Here is a 17936-nt window from a genome sequence, read left to right as displayed (position 1 = left end):
CGATTTCACACACATGCCACTTTTCAATAAGAGCATGCAAAAGAGTAGTTATCCCGTTTGCAGCACCACGCTAGGCAGAAAAAAACATGAGTTTACTCTGATAATATTACAGGTTCTTTCACACATTCCAACTATGAAGCAGGAAAACTTTCCACAAACGTTTATGTTTCTGGGCAAAGTGTAATTTTTCCCTATCAGCAGAACAGTGTAAAAAGCAGGCTTTAAATAGCATTCCAAAGCAAATGTCACTTCCTTTATCATCCTAAACCATTAAAGATCCTCCATAAGGTTCAAGCCAGTAAAGAGAATTAAAATGAGAGCTGTACAGCATGAGAGCTGAGGAAAATTCAAAATGAGCAAGCAATTATATAAAATTTCAGTCAAGGCTCGAGTAGCAACACCAGGTGGCTTCAACTAGAGGTTCGCAGAGCAAGTAAAGCTGACTCAGCAATGGAGGAAACACAGTGATGAAGGTTTAAAATCTGCTGCAATGCACTCTGAAAACTGCACTTAGAAATGAACTAAACCAAAACTTAACAAAACCAAACAGACATGCTCATGCAAATAAAGATTCCATTTGTTAATGTATCAGAATAGTTCATTTTTTCTTAAAATATAGTATCAAATGTTTATGTGCACAAGGAAATTGAGGGAACACTACACTATTTTATCTGTTTTCACTACACACTGACATTTTACTAGGAGTATTCAACAAGAATAAGAGCAAAATATATTTAATCAATTATTCTAAACAGTGAACCAAAACAAAACAAAGTAGTACATCCAAACCAACATTACCTTGGAAAATCGAGCATTTATCCATTTCGTAAAGGTTTTTTTCTGTACATCATTGTGTTCATCTGGAGAGAGAAAATTAGAAAACAATGAGTGAAATTGCATTCTTGTTAATCCTAGATTGTTCAATAGAAGTCACATTAAACACTGTCCTGAGAAGTGGGAGAATTTTTTGCCTTATCTGTCAATAAAGCTGTAAAACCATCCACAACACTTCAGTACTTGCAGAGGCACACAAATGTTCTGCCTTTGCTAGTAACCACAGCAGCTCCTTTGCATTAGAATCGGCCTCACAGCACCTCCCAAGCGGGTTTCTGATGCATAAAATTCACAAGCTTCCCATCTGGTGAAAAACAACCTATGAAACCATGGGCTTTTAATTAACAGACTTTGTCAACACCTTTTTGCCTGAATGCTTTACCCCAAAAGGTGCTGAGGCCCTTACTCAAGCCTCTGATGCAGATAATAGCCTCTGAGACAAAGCTACTAGGACAACCCTTGAAACACAGGCAGCCTTACGCACCCTGCTTTTGCACCTAGGTTCAGAGGCATGTTAGTGATCACAGACAAGTTCAGCTAAGGTGTGGGAAGGGCTCAGCAGCCCTTCCCTTCAGATGTCCTGCTGGTGTGACACCAAAGTGCCACCACCTAGGGTCTGCGAGACAGCCAGAAGGACACAGCAGGACAAGGAAGAAGGGCAGGCAAGTCTGTAGGTCAGAGCAGAGGGAGGAGCACTGGCCTCCAGCTGGGCAGAGGGAAGGCAGCTTCCCAAGATGCCTAAGGAAGCCATTTAGGAGTCACCTGCAATTTTACAGAGCCTGTGCCACTAAACCAGAGTGAGTCACCTCCAGCACAGGACAGACACTCCTGCCTCTATCACAGGACCCATCTAGGCAAGGGAGGTTCACCCAGAACAGACTTCCAGGTATGCTTGCTGCAGACAAGAAAACACATACATGTAGCCTGTCAAAGGTTTCGACCTCCAAATCCCTGCACAAATCACAGCCAGGGCAGTCAGAGCCTTACACCAGGAAAACTGCTGGACAGCTGCAGCCCAGATCAGGAGTCTCCAAGAGCTCTTCAAAACACCACCAGCTTCTTGGCAGACCAATCTTGAGATGCCCTTCAGGCAACCACAACACACCGCTGTCTCAAACACTCTCTTGCAGAACCTCTTGGTGGCAGCTGGCATCAATTTTCCCAGAATCTATTCCACAAAGCAGCAAACCACAATGGTTTTCAGACTAACAGTCCCTGCACTTGGAATGAAGCCATAGAAAAAGCGTGATTGCAACTCAAATTTTCTACTTCACACAATCACGAAAATTTATGCATTCTGAAGCAATATCAGATTATGATTAAAGCACCACTTACAAGATCATATACCTCAGCAGCAATTGAGACAATAAGGCTTCATCTATAAAATCCAGATATTAAAAAAATAAATTTAAAAATCACAGAATACAACCAGAAGATTTCTTACATAGAAAACCTCAACATTTCTCATTTCTGGCCAAACATGGAAGCCGACACTATCTATGTATTTACATCTAATATATCTAGCCAAAAAAACTGTTACACACAGAAACCAACAACCAGGAAAGTCTCACCTAACAGCAAGGAATAGTGGCTACAGCTCAGTCCAGATACAAGAAGTCACATTGCTAAGAAATAAAGTGTCATGATAGTGGAAAAACTTAAACTGTATGAAATTGTTCATTTAAATTAAAACCTTAGTTCTGGGCTTCTTTTAGGCTACAGCTGAAAAACCTGCTTAGGACACAAAGGTGCATGTCAGCCAGGAGCCATTGTTTCACCCTTCCATACCTTTCCTCTTTGGCAGCTAAAGCTGATCCAACAGACCCCACTCTTGAGTCACACCTCAAGCTCAACTGAACATCAAAGACAGCCCAATGACTGAAAAGGTTTTTCTGAGCAAGCTTCAAGATAGCTGTAGCATTTGCACAGCATGCCATACTCAGAATGATGGAACTCAAGGTGTTGTTTCAGTGTATAATTACCTAAGACACCTTGTTAACCCTGTCTTTTACCCTCAGTGGCCTACAGTTCCTTACCATCAAAGACTGATAGAACTAAGTAATTTCCTGGTAGATCCTGAGTATCCATCTCACAGGAGTCTGGCAGACAAGATGAAATTTAAAAAAAATTGGTTTTAAATATATTTAATCCATTTTTCCCCTACAAGTATTTTCTTTTTTCCTTTTAAGACACAGGAATGGACCAGATTGGTCCAACTGCCACTGTTGGAGCAATGTTTTCCATTAGCTTTAACTGCAAATACTATTTGTATTGAACAAAGTGAGATTTAAACACCATTCATTAACCACTCTGCCCCTTTTTGTGCCAACACCCCCATCTACATCCCTATGTACCATGATGCTTTCCTAAGGCTCTATCTGCCTTCTTCCTCCCTTTAGCATCTGTGAGAATGAAGAGTAACACCACAGTTCCAAGTATCACATTCTTTTTACCTTATTACTCCTTAGCATGATAATGGCAAAGAACAGAGAGGCCAAAAACAGTCATATGACTGTTCAAAAGTTATGAAAAGGGTCCTGCATTTATAAATCCTGTGCAGTAGGAGCTCTACACATCCCACTCTTGGAGGGTTCAGCCTCTTCCCGAGGACATGCATGTCAGGAGGCGACAGCTCTTCTCAGCATTCCCAGCTTCAGCCCGCCAGGACTCCCTCAGCAGGCCTTGCCCCTACAGCTGCTCCCCAACACCACAATCTAGTTTGTGGCAGTGCTCCTGCTAGGTGTGCTGCAGTAGCACACACATCACTTACTAAAACTCCAGCCCCTTTTCGCTCTTTTCAAAAAAAAGGGTTTTCTAGGAAGGGGAAGGAAAAATATCCACCAAAAATCACCACTTTGATAATCACAAAGTACTTAGTCATGACAAAAGATTTGGTGAATGAAAGAACATGAATGTATGTACCCCTACTATCCCCTAAGGAGCAGTGCATCCTTTCTATTTCTTAAGCAAGGAATAAGAACCCCCACAAGTCCCATCTTCCTAAAACATCCTGGTCAGTTATAAAATCCACAGACAACCCTTGCCAGTCAGACTCTACTCTTATGTTTGCTTTATAAAAGTCTCTGAAACTAAGATTTTTGTAACTGGCTATTACAGCTACAGCCTTGTCAAGCTTTCTCCTATAAACCCATGAAAGAAAAAAAAAAAACAACCAAACTGAAATGCTGATACTTGGATAGCAACATTGACAAGTTATTTTATCCCTCAAAGTAATTTTCTATAGATTCCTACAAATTTGTAAGGCTAACCCCCGGAGGCTGGCATTATGATTCAGATAACAAATTAGCCACATTCAGTAAAAAAACAATATCACCATTCAGCAAAGCACACAGCAATCCAGCCAGTCAACTTCTCACACAAGACATTAAAAATGTCAGCAAGTTACAGCCCAGTGAGAAACAAATTCACCAAGTTGCTAAAACATTTGTTTCCTTTCACACTGCTGCAGCCTGACAATAAAAGCCAAGGACTGACTCAGGGCCAAATTCTGCTTCATTACCTACTGACTGTTTCCTCTCTCTGCCTGCCCTCCAGTCACTTAATGGACTAGTAATGGACAATGTCAGAACAGTTTGTTCCTTTAAGAGGAAATAAAAACAAACCTAAACACGCACACACACACACACAAAATTAAACTCTTGTGATGACAAAAGAGAGAAGAGGAGCTTCCTATCCCAGATGCCTGCTTCTGTTACACAAGATGATGTATGCCCACCCAACTGGGGCGTGCTTGGAACAACTGGCTCCTGTGATCAGATGCCCAGGCTGTGTCCTGGCACTCAGTCGCCCCCCGCAGCCGCTTCTGTACCCTTACACACCTCCTCCACCCACAACACTGTCCTTTAACTTCATTTGAGGCACCTTGAAAACACAGTTCAAGTCCAATCTATTACCTCGCGAATATCATGTTGGAGAGCAAAGAGGAATCTAAATTATCTAAAAATAGAGGTAAAAACAAAACCCTCACTGGATTGTGGTTTGTCCTCTACTCAACCTCTGTTTCATGCTGAAAGAGAGCTTTCTTATTTCCCCAAAACACATTACATGCTTGCATGACAGAACTGCATCATTTAGCTTTTGAAAGACAGAAGTTATCACACCCAAAACAGCTGGCAGAACAGCACTAAAATGAAAATGCCCTGGAGAAGCATAGACTTGATTGGCAAATAAAGTACAGAAATTGCCCAACCACTCCAGCACACATTACCAAGGGTCATCTCACATTTGAAGACTTAAATTTGCCTTCACAACCTCATTATTTGGTTCTCAGCAAAGGAATTTAGAAATAAAAGAAAGAATTAGCCTGTGGGTTTCAATTAAGACACTTGGAATGTAACGAAGTTAGAAACATCCCTTTGCTCAAGCCTTTAGGCAATGGGGAGTATCTATCGTAGATACCACCCCTCCCAAGACTTGCACACCTATGAAACCCTGACAACAGTAACAAAAAGAGGCATGAGGTTTGTATTCCTGGACAGAAAAAGCCTTTTGAAAGCAACTATCATTTTGTTAAACTCAGATTAATCCATATAGCAAAAGACACAAAATAAGCATCTAAAATTCGAGCACGGAAACCAGTATCGTTTTTATCCCTGTTAGCAAGAAGCAAAAAGCCAAGCCATGAAGCACCAGTTTGCAACCACCAAGCTCAAAGAAGAACCCCTGAGCTCATTGTGAGTACTGGCTGCTGACTTTATCAACACAGAATAATCTTTATCAGCTGGTTTTGGGTTGGCCCTTTTTTTAAGGACTGGGGGGAAAGGGGGAAGGTAAGATGTTTAGGTTTTTAAAGGAACAAAAAGCAAAAGTTGAGACTGTAATGCATATTCTCTCTTCTCCTGCACAACCAGGGTAGAAAAAAATAGCTCCAGCAACACATAATTTGCTTGTAAACTTTCACCTTTGTGCTGCAATTTTAATTTCTGCAATCAGTGGTATGCACAAAGCTTTCCCTCATTGCTTTTCCTTCTCTCTCTAACTTCAGCAGCTGGGCAAAACTAGAGTAATATTAATAGTGTATCTAAAAAAAAGTAACAACAGTTATCCAAATTGTAAGTTTTCTTTAGTGACCAAACTACAGAATACAAGCATTAGCCAAAAAAAAAAAAAAAGGCAGAAAGTGAAGTCATGCACCTCTCACTACCTGCTGTTTCCCAACAGCAGACACCACCAAAAACAAGACACCATAGACAAGTAATGAGGACCACCCTCTGGTTCTCACCAAAGTGTACTGTAAATTTCAGCTAAATTGTGTTTACTTCACAACAAAAAATCCCCCAGCAACTGATAACCTAGAGGAAGGCATCTTCACAGCTGAAGGAACATTAAAATAGCTGTTTCCATACCTCCCAACAAAAGCAACCTAACACGCCACGCTGTCGTCTCAGCACATTGGAATGATGATTAAAAGGGAGGTATAGATAACCAAGCTCTCAGGAGACAGAAATAATGCTCAGCCCACGCTAGTCAGCCAGTGACCCTGCTGTTTTCAGGGGATGACAGTGCAAACCCAAGAGCTCTAAGCAGCGTCCCGAAGCTGCTCCAGAACTGCAGGCAGTACACAAGGCTGCTCCAGTGAGTCACCAGAGCCAGAAACCCCACATGTCACTGCAACAGCTTGCAACGGGTCCCTAACACCGCGTCAAACCAAGCAGCTTCAGCTCCCACTGCAAGACAGCCCTGTGAAGCTTTCACATATAATACAAATACATTTGAGCACACATTTCACAAAATGCCCAGCACATGGAAAGAGGAAAGAAAGGCAGATAATTCCTGCCAAAATCCACCAAAGAAGATGTTTCTAAGCAACAAACTTGAGGAAGGGACTTAAAGGAAAAAAAAACAAAGTAAATGTATGAACACAAAATCACAAACTAGATTTACTACAGCTGGTTTTGTTATGAGCACAGATTAGGTCTTTGAATTTCTAAGTGGTTATAAAGAAAATGGAATCTACAAGTTGGTGTTAGCCATCTGCTCCTTTTTCTCTGCCCAAATTAGAACTGTTATTAGGCCCTCTTGCACTTGTGGAGGTGATTCACAGGATATAAGGTCAGAGGGATCGCTGTGCTCAACTAGCTTAACTTCTGCATAACAGAAGAGCCATCCCCACAAAAAAGCCCCTCCGCATGCCAAAAATGAAGTAGAGACAACAGATGTCAGAGACCCTGCACAGGCACAAGTAAACAAGATTGCTTGGACAGAGAACGAATCCAAGCCATAAACTGTATATATGCAAGTAGCTCTCTTCTAGTTATGGCAGAGTTTCAAACCAGGCAGACATCACAAACAACCTTGTTTGAACATCTTCAGGAAACAATGTTCACAGTACAAAAGACAATGTTATTTTGTTCTCAGTGACATGCAGGTAAAGATAGTAGCACTGAAAAGTTATTCGCAACACTAAATTTTTCTGCCACTCATAATTCCAGCGTCTCTTCTATCCCAACTCTTTCAGTCAGAAGTTTTCCTATTTTTCTTTTCCAACAACCTAATTTAATTTAGGCTGCAACCCTAAAATCTCCTCACTCCCTATTTTTTCACTCCAAATATTAAAGCCCTTCCTGATCCACCCCCTCAGAGCTGCCTCTCTTTTACCCAAGTTCCTAGAGTGTATCATCACTCCTTTCTAAAACTCTCTAGGTCAACAGCTAATTACGAACAAAGCCAATTCCTGAGATTTAAATACTAATACCTAGCTCCCACATATAACTACATGCTCCAGTTTCCTAAAGTGAAGACTAAGAACGCTTGGCCTCCCACTTATCAGTGGATGCCCCATTAGTGCCAGCTGCTGGCATCTTCTCTGGCCTCTCACACCATCCCAGCGCACAGGCTACACGTGGTTGGGTATGCCCCAGGTTGTCCTTCACATGCACATGCTGCCTGGCATATTTGACTGGTATGTTCACACAGCCTCTAGCTGCTTACTTAGCTTTATAACACACAATTAGGTTTATGAATACTGGATTAAACCTCCACTAGTTACTACAAGTTGAACTAGTTGTGCAGGGAAAAAAAAGACAGGAAGACAAGTCTAATAAGAGTATCCCACTTTCTTTGTGAAAATCGATTTAATCAACAGATTTCAAAAAACTGTATGCTGTTAACATTTTCAAAATTACACAAGTGCTATTCAGATGTTTCCGAAAGGAAGTTAACCAAGCATCTCTGGATACAGACCATGTAGGACCCACTTAAGTGGCAGCAGTGTGCAGACTACAGTTATTTAAAAAGAAATGGAATTTATAACCCCATGGAATTTAAGTCTTTCCTAGCAGTCCAGTGTAGAAGACAATCACAACACCTTGAATAGTTGAGTTACACAAAGAGAAGGTGTTAGCTTTCTGTGCTTGATTGCTTCAAACATCTGACAGTATTTAGAAATCCAGTCTTAAGACCAAAAAAAAAAAATAGCATATGTGTCCTAAGGGGAAAAAAAAAACAAACCACCCACTTGATTTCATAGTTGTATTTCATCTATGGAAGGTAATAAAAAAAGAAACTTTCCAATTATAATTAACTCAGAAATTAAGAAAAAAAGTAAAGAAGTGTCCTTACAAAGTCTTAACACACTACCACTTGGCATAAGATTTGTAGACCAAAAACAATGAGCATGTATACTTTATACATCCAGTGGAATTCAGTGACTCTTATAATCACTGTAATATCAATGTAAGTTTTTTGGCAATTTCATGTGGATGTCTCAGGGATTAAGCAAGCTTTCACCTCTATGAATCCACCGCTTTTTGCATTGTTCCCAGAAAGTTCAGTAAAATTTTGAGTGAAGCGTTTTTGTAGAAAGTACAATATGGTAGAGGCCAGGAGGCACCTTTGGAGATCATTTGTCTAATCCAACTCACCAGACAAAGCAGGCTGCCCAGGGCCATGTCCAGCCAGATTTTTAACATCTGCAGTGACAGACACTTTGCAACCTCTCTGAACAACCCAAAACAGGGTTTTAACAAAAAAAAAAAAAATAAGGAGTTTCCTGTGTTTTAGTTTGATCCCCTTCCCTCTTGTCCTTTCAATGGCCTCAGAAGAACCTAACAGCCTTCTTTCAGATATTTATAAACTTCAGTAGCATCCCTTGGATTCTGATCCTTTTCTTCTTGCTGAACAGTCCCAGCTCTCTGTCTTTCCCCACAGGAGAATTGTTCCAGTCCCTTCATCATCATCGTGGCCCTCACTCCAGTATGTTCTTCATCTCTCCTGTAACAGGGAGCCCAGAACTGGACCAAGTACTCCAGGTGTGGAATCACCAGCTCTGAGTAGATGAGAGAGCACAGCCAAGGATGTGCAGCAGGCTCATGCCTAAAGGAACTACAGAGAAAGGAGGCAAGCTCCTTTTTCACAAACTTGCCAGCAGTATGCCCAGGTAGCCAAGAAGGTCAGTGGCATCCTGGCCTGTGTCAGAAAGCATGGCCAGCAGATCCAGGGCAGTGCTCATCTCCCTGTACTTGGCACTGATGACACCACACCTCAAATCCTGTGTCCAGTTTCGGGCCCAGCACTACAAGAACGACATTAAGATGCAGGACTGAGTCCAGAGAACAGCAACAGTGAAGTGTTCAGAGCTCAAGTCTTACAAGGAACAGCTGAGGGAGCTGGAGGTGCTTAGCCTGGAGAAAAGGAGGTTCAGGGGAGACCTTATCAGTAGGCAGGTAGGGTTCAGTCTCTTCTCCCAGGTAACAAGTGACAGGGCAAGAGGCAATGGCCTCCAGTTGCATCACAGAAGGTTTAGACTAGATATTAGGAAAAACTTCTTCACTGGAAGGGTGGTCAAGCATTAGAACAGGCTGCCCAGGGAGGTGCTGAAATCACCATCCCTGGAAGCATTAAAAGGGCGTGTGAGCATAGCACTTAGCAATATCGTTTAGTGAAAAGCTAAATAATTTCACTTCAACTATGTAACAAAGCTTCTACACACTTCTGTCCAGCTTATAACAATTGACTAGCACATTTCAATTCTTCACAACTAAGACTCATACTGAGTGATGCTACCCTTACAAATTCCTGGGCAGGCAATGCTTCGAAGATAGAACTGGGGGAAACTGTTGCATGCCAATCTTGACAACCAAGTTAAGCTCAGTCTTCACAGGAATCAAATAGACAAAGGAAGTTAAAAAAAACCAGAAATTGTTTATTTTGTTTCCAGACAGGCCAAGTCTGAGCTTCTTTGGCTATTCCATTATTTTGTCAAGGATCATTCACTGATACCCATAAATTATTTACCTTAGCCTATTAACCTTTGTTATTACTAAGATGAAACCTGAAACATAGAAGGTTTAAAGGAAGCCCCTAAAAGTCACATAGTGTAGTAGTGCTCTAAAGATGAAGGAGACGCAAGCAAGCAAAAAGAATAAACAGGATAACTAAAGAATTTAAATCCAAAGTATCTGTTAGTGCAAGTTACACCAAATACTCTCATTTCTATCCCTAAAATAATCCAGAAAGTTCACTACAGGCAACTGTAAGTTTGCCTGCTTTTAGCTCCACATGACCAACACAAAGAATGCTAAATGTCTTATATTGCCACCCAGCCCTAGCAAGGAAGATTAGGTGAAGGGCAAGTCTAATTCTTGAGATAAATTATTTCCTTTCCTTTACATTTCCTTTATTTACATTTACATTTCCTTTATTACATTCCTTTGCTGGCCAAGGAATATTGCAGCACTGGGGAAGGTTCTGCACCTTTGTGCAGAAACCGAAATGCTGAGCAAACCTTGAGCATTTTTCTCATGACAAAATTATGGTTCTTCCTCTAGACGTAAGAAGAAACAGTCATAAAGGTGTCTTAGCCACTTCGTCTTTTTAGTGAGACATCTTAACAGAGGAAAAAATAAAAGAGAAATTGGAGTAAAGTATTATGAATGGTCCCTTCTTATGGCTTCTGGCAAACATAAGATTTTCTTTTGTCATTTGATCAGAACAGCAGTAAGTTGAGGCACTGCTAATCCTATATCCTAATTAAACTCTCATTTCCTTCCCTGGCTTAGTCATTAATTAGTCCCCAAAGCTGAACCCCCTCCTGATTAACTGCTCTGAAAGTACATAAACTCTGCTTGGCAACTGCAGGACAAATATCTGGAACACATTAAACCAGGTATTTATGCAATCAAGCAAGCACTCATCACCAGTGTGAGCCCACCGAGCATTTCCCACTTCAATACAGAAAGACCCTTAAGGATATACTACTCCCAGTAGTGTCAGAAAAATTGGAGAAGATAGTCTGCTCTCCTAAGACTCCACCTGGAGTACTGCTTCCAGCTCTGGGACCCCCAGCACAGGCAGGACAAGGACCTGCTGGAGCAGATCCAGATGAGGCCACAAAGATGATCTGAGGGCTGGAACATCTATCCCCTGAAGACAGGCTGAGAGTGCCAGGGTTGTTCAGTTGGAGAAGAGCAGCCTTCCAGTACTTAAAGGGGAGCTACAAGAAAAATGGGGAGGGAGACTATCAGGAAGTACATTGATAGGGCAAGAAGAAAATGTTTGAAAGGGAAAGAATATATTTAGATTACACATAAGGAAGCAATTCTTCACTATGAGGGTGATGAGGCACTGGAACCTGTTGCCCAGAGAAACTGTGGATGCCCCATCCCTGAAAGAGTTCCAAGCCATATTAGATGGGGATTTGAGCAACCTCATCTAATGGAAGCTGTCCTTGCCCAAGACAGAGAGTTTGGAACTAGAAGGTCTTTAAGACCCCTTCCAATCCAAACTGTCATATAATCCAACCAAGTCAAAAGGAGTCCAAAGTTCAAAGCCTACCAAGCCTTTGGTAGAACCTGTGCCATAGGCTTTCAGCTGCCCACTGTTTAGGCAAAGGATTAATGCATACATCCCATTCCCCATGTTTTTAATTATTTAATGACAAGCTTTGAACAGAACTGTGGTAGAGCCTGTGCAAATGTAGACTTTGATTTCTGTCACTCTAACATCTCAAGTGGTTTTGTGTACAATTTGGAATAGACACATCACCTTTACCTATACAGAAACTGGCTAAACAACAACAAAAAACCATCACCTAATGAAAACTGATATTTACGTGTCATATTAGTACTGCTGCCTCTGGCAACTATTCCAGTACATCACTCACAGGTATAATCCTGTCCTGGGTGCTTTTTTCAGAGGGGATTCTTTTGCATGCCTTCCCAGTGCTAAAGTCAGGCAACAAGCAGGCTCAGGATTCAGTTTTTTTGCCCTCTGCCAAAGGTCAATGTCCCCGAAGCAGACAGGTGGTGTCTATGCCTCAGCAAGGACAGAGCTTGCAGGCTGAATGTTGCTAGCCTGAGGACCAAAATGATGATAACCACCAGTGAAACAAAAAAAACAAGGGCACTAGTATAAACTGGCTAAAAAAGCCAAGACAAGCTTATGGAATTAAGAGTCCACAAAAAGAGAGACATAATTTATGGCTGGAGAGATCCCTGAACTGCAAACCAGAATGTGAAAATAAGGTATTTTAGAGGAAACACCATTAAAGAAGTGCTTATGGAGGAAGTATTAGCTCATGGTATGTACCTGTGGACACAATTACATAAAATGATGAGGAAATTATGACAAGTGCATGGGAGATCAACTCTTTGCCAGCAAGAAAGGCAAGCTATACAGCAAACCAAGACATCAAGTACAGCCTCTGCAGCAGACAAAAGGATTTGATGCAACACAAAATCTTTTCCTCAATTCAGTGGTTTATCTTTAAACTCAGGACATTTTTAATCAATAAAAATACTTACAACTTTCCGGTGTCATAGTAGACTAAGATCAGTCCTTAACCCCCATCCCAGAAAAAGCCAGAACAAGATCACCATCTCTGGGTCACATAAGGCAAGGGGGGAAATTCTTCTAGAGGCTTTGACACCCCCATCCTCACCCTACCCCAGAAAGAAAAGCTATTTGCAAGTAGTGTCAAATAATATTTCTAGCTACAAACAGTTCTACTGAACAAGTACTTCCCAATCTTCCAAAATGCATGCTATAAGCATAGCTAGAACAAGAGCTGTGCTTAAAAGTCGGGTTCAGTACAACATCCCCGTCTGAAGTTACCCCTCAGCACCTTCTCTGCACACGCCCAGCTCTCCAAAGAGCCAGGCACACATGAGTTCTGTCAGACCTACCCATGCAAACACTCCCAAGTACCAGACAGCTCTGGTGAGGCAAAGCCAACTCCTCCAACATAGCTTAGCGACTTGTAAAGTTGCTACTTTACAAGTAGTAACTGATTCACTACTGCTCAGAGTAAAGGGTCAAATGAGGGAGAGAAAAGAAACAGGCTAAGGAAAAGATGTACTCCCAGAAGCATACAAAAAGACTGGCTCCATATGAAAGAAAAGAAAAACTCTTGTGGTTCCCCAAAGGGTTAACAGAAGCCAGTTTGCCAGTTTACTATTTAACATGTTTGTGCACTTCTGATGAGAAAACTACTACAACAAATTAATTTCATATACATTTACAAGAATTTCAAAGTCTCAATAAAATGATGCATTTAATTTACCACAAACTTTATATAAAGCTCAGTGGCAAAAAAAAAAAAAAAAAACCAGCAACACATTCCACACTCTCAGGTTATGCAGATAAATGTAATACCTCAATGAAGGTCATAGAAGACAGATTTTATTTCTGAAACTAAAACATTACCTTTCACAAAAAGGACAGGTGGTATGGACAGGGTCAAATAAACAGAACAAATCACAAGGTCATATCCTAAAGACGCTGCTGTCGTCACATGACTTGCCTTTGAATCTTTAGCTTTGTGTACTATAAACTTGATGTGGGGAAAAAGTGGGGAATGCATCTAGAAAGTACTTTTAACTCCATTTTTAAAATTCATTTCTATAAGTCAAAAAGGAAAAAAGTTTACCTTCAACACTTTGCATTGCTAACTATCGCAAATAACTTCAGTACTTCTCACAGTTTTACCTACATCACACAGGGTAAAAGCAAAAACAATGTGATTGATGAAATTTGCTACAACTTTTAAGTTGTCCCACTTTAACATACCATCTTAAACCACTAATATAAATACAGTTCAAAAACTTTAACAGCTTTAATACTAAAATTATTACAAGATTTTTCTTCAGCTGTTCGTTCCTTTGGACAACAGTCCTAAAAAACTAAATCACAAAACCACTTTTTTTTTAAGAAACATCCCAAACACCATTTTCATCCCTGACACAATGACATAAGAAGCTGAATTCACATAATACAGGTTAGACCTTCATACCTGAAGACCTTTAATTTCACTGTGTCAACTACCATTTCCAATTTTCCACAGTACTGCTACACTAAGGCAACTCTTAAAGTTACAGTATTTTCTTGTCAGAACACAATAGCAAAGCAGCAGCACAAAAAAAGAAACAAAACTTTTTAAGCTGCAAAGAAGCAAGGAAGTGGGAAACAGTAGTAAGGGTGTATGTAAGGGCATATGAACTCATGCACACTGCTGTCTGAAGATCATGGAACAAGCTGCAGTACAGTGCTCATATTTCAGGCTGCCCACCACTGACACACAAGCAGAAGAATGATCCCTCACAAAAGCCAAGTGCTCATGAAGCCTACCACAAAGGGAGAAAAGAAAGAATTCCTGCAGCTGTACACACATCTGCAAGCTGGTGCAGCAGAACAAAATGCATCCTAAATGTCAGTCCCCTATCTACCTGCTACTTACCCAAACAGCACAAGAGACATCATCACTGTCCAACAGGCTTGGAAATGAAAATTCACATTGATGAGCAACTCAAGTGGCCAGAAGCACACAGTTTTCTTTTGCTTCATAGAATGATTCTCCTAAATACTGCCTGTGCTCCATCTCAAAGTTACAAAATTCAGCTAAGAAGAGCTCTGCTTAAAAGGCAATACAGATATGATTTACTCTGCAGCATTTCAGTCCATCTATGAACTGGCATGACTGGCTTCCCAAAATGGCACTTGCAGCCTTCAGTTTATTCAGAAACAGAGGCCTCGAATTTTGTAAATGACAAGTGAAAACTGAGTGAAAGGGGAAAAGTGCAAAGGAAGAGTCAGAGTGGACTTCTAAAGAGGCTAGGGAAAGAGGCAATATATGTGAAGATTTTTGCTCTCAAAAGAATTAGCATAATTTAGAGATGACTTAGCAACCTTTATGCATATTTCCATTTTGGTGCATTTAATTATAACCTTCTACATGAGAGAGAGACTTGTCTGCAGCCCTGCAGAGATAAGTATATATTATAAACAACAACTTGCTAAAAACTGAGCAAATAAAAGCTCAGAAACTTTAGTCTTGTCACATTGTTGCACTCTTTCTATTCATGTGACAACACTTCACTGTTATTCCTCAAGTCTTTACATGGCTGCAAAAAGGAAAAGCAATTAATACTGACTACCAACCTTCTAATCCCTCAGAAGCAGAATAAAATCTGGGCTCAGTAAGGGAGCATTAGAGGATGACAGAGAACTCCAGCTGCTCACTTGTAATAACTGCACCTCTTAGACATGAACATTATAGAAAAATAAAATATTGAAATCTTCAAGAAAAACTTTAATTTCTACCTTTTGTTCTCTAATTTTAACATATTAAAAGAAGCCACACAAGAAAACAGTATATGAGGATACTCATTTTTGGGAGAGAAGGAAGAATTAGGAAAGACTAAAAGTGCCCAAGGATGAAACATGCATGTTTGTATTTATTTTATCAATTATGACACAAGTTCTTCATCTGGATCATGTCAGTCTCCAAATCACAGGACAGCAGAAAATAATTTGGGGAGGAGGAAGATGCAGACAGAAAGCAGGTATCAGTAAAGACAAAACCTGAAGAGTTAAGACACAAATGCAGAAGTGTCATAAGATCAGGAAAAATAAAACAAGCCTGAGAAATTGAAGATATTTATCAAATAAATTCAAAGAGGTATTTAAGCATAACAAAAGGAGAAAAGCTGAAGGTTACACAAAAAATCACCACAGCAGCAGCAAAATCATAATTGTGCGAAGTTAAAAAACACACACTGTGTCACTTACCTATATCAGGGAGATTTCCCAAAAGAAAAAAAAAAAAAACCCAGTTTCTTTGACAACATAAGAAACTGGTTTGGAACTTTTAACTTTCCTAACTGCACTTTTGGTTTGTTTCTTGCAAAGGTGAAGGCTCACTTATACTGACATGAGAACACAACAGGAGAATGAATATGCAAAGACAGAAACAAGAAAAAAACTTCCTTGATTTATCAGACATGAGAAAGCACTCTTCCACTGCAAAGCAGTCAATAATAAAACAAGAGAATCAGAGGTTATCTATTTGTCTCAAAAGTCTTCAAGAGCTAGTGCTAAGCCAGTAGAGCATTTCCCCAAGACCTGTTGCTGTTTGAACCATTTTACAAGGAGCTTCTACCAACTCTAGCATCAATTTTGCTCTGCTCTCCCAGACCACACTATGAAAAATAAGATGGCTAGAAATTTATTTACAGTGTCACATCCAATTTTGAATTGAACAAGGAGCAATGGCCCTGGCAGGACTGCATGCTAAACTACTGAACTAATGAACATGTATTTTTCCTAATTCCTTCAGCCACTGATAATTTGTATACACAGATCTGTTTGGTTCTGTTTGGATTTGGTAGGGCTGGTTTTTGTGGGGTGTTATGTTTAGTGGCTAGAGTAAATTTTTTGGCTAGTCTCCCATCTTACAGAAAAAGAGCACATTCACACAGTCAAAACAGTAGCTAATTATTTACCTGATATTACTCTGCTGTGTATAATGTTCAAGGATATTGAGCAGGACAAGGCTGATAGAATATACATGTTGTCACTGAGTTCTGACTCACCCTCTATCCCTCTGGAGGGATAGTAAGCATGCAGAGGGGACTGGAAACAGGGCAGCAAGCAGGAATAAGGAACACCATGGCAGGACTTCAGCAAAAGGGGCTAGCAAACATCCCCTGCTCCTGCTGGCTGTGAGCCAGCCTCACTGCTCCTGCAGGCTCCTTCAGTTGATGCCATCACAAGCAGCAGAACACTGCACTTGCTTAGCAGCTGGCCAGGACCATTTCTAAGATGCTGCAAGCACTCAAAGCAAGTCTGCATGCCTCAAACATGGGCTTCATTTGTGTAGGTTTGAGAGTCACACACTGTAAAGAAAGGCACAAGGACACACTGTCAGCCAAACCCTGGTCCCACAAGCATTAACATATATGCTAAACCAAGCTTTGAATCATTTTCAGCTATATCTGAAGTTTGTTTCAGACCAATAATCCATTTCTACCATCTGAAAATTTTTAGACCATAGGGTTTTTAATCTCATACTCTTGCTGAGAGTTGACTGCAAGAGTTGACTGTATGTCTGCTAAGAAATTCCAGCTTTTTTCTCAAAAAACATTCCAGATGAAGATGCAATTTAAATAAGCAGGCACTGGGGGAGGGTGGCAAGGATTTGGGAATTAAATAGTGAAATTGAGTTCGAGAAGAATGGAGACGGGGAGGTAGAAAGTGTTTTCATTTTTTCTTCTTGTTTCACCCTATCCTATACTATTTTTCAGTAAGTTAAAAAAATTCCCCTCAATCAAGTCTGTTTTGCCCACAGTTCCAACTGGCAAGTGATATCTCTACCCCTATTTCAACCCATGAGCCTTCAGTCTCATTTTTCTCCCTCTGTCCAATTGAGAGGAGAGTGAGGGCATAGTTGGGTGGACATTTGGCAGCTACCAAAGTCAACCCACCACAGGGGCTGAACAGCAAACTTGTTATGCAGAGAAAGACAATATTAACTTCAAGAAGGCACAATTACAGCAATTTATACAGAAAAATCTTCCCCCTTAGCTCAGAAGGATGTCCAATAAGATAGCAAGCTAGTTTACCTGGCCATAAAATAATTCCAGCTCAACTCCTAAGGCCAAACTCTAAGAGTTATTTTTATTACTTTAACTAAAACAATAGAAGACACCAAAAAAAAAAAAAAAAAAAAAAGCCACCAAAGACATTTTAAAAAACCCAGAGAAGCAAGGTGAACGCTCTATAAAGTCTTTTATAGTATTGCTCACTATAATGCAAATAATTTCATTCTAATAATGAGTTAAATAGCACTGTTTTCTGATATTAATCCA

General features: G+C 40.4%; 1 protein-coding gene across 5 annotated transcripts in view; it reads right to left on the bottom strand.

Annotated features, from left to right (window-relative positions):
* Positions 1–17936, bottom strand: part of UTRN (utrophin) — a 341969-nt gene that overhangs the window by 284137 nt on the left and 39896 nt on the right. For all 5 annotated transcript variants that reach the window (XM_041423524.1, XM_041423522.1, XM_041423525.1 and 2 more), the window contains one exon: positions 799–860. In XM_041423524.1, coding sequence (XP_041279458.1) covers positions 799–860 — 62 coding nt within the window. The remainder of the gene's footprint in view (positions 1–798; positions 861–17936) is intronic.

Source organism: Onychostruthus taczanowskii, unplaced genomic scaffold, assembly GCF_017590055.1.
Source record: "Onychostruthus taczanowskii isolate IOZ18803 unplaced genomic scaffold, ASM1759005v1 scaffold78, whole genome shotgun sequence".
In the NCBI taxonomy this organism is placed as follows: domain Eukaryota; kingdom Metazoa; phylum Chordata; class Aves; order Passeriformes; family Passeridae; genus Onychostruthus; species Onychostruthus taczanowskii.
Note: the sequence above shows the minus strand (reverse complement) of the source record. Positions and strands in the feature narration are given on the sequence as shown.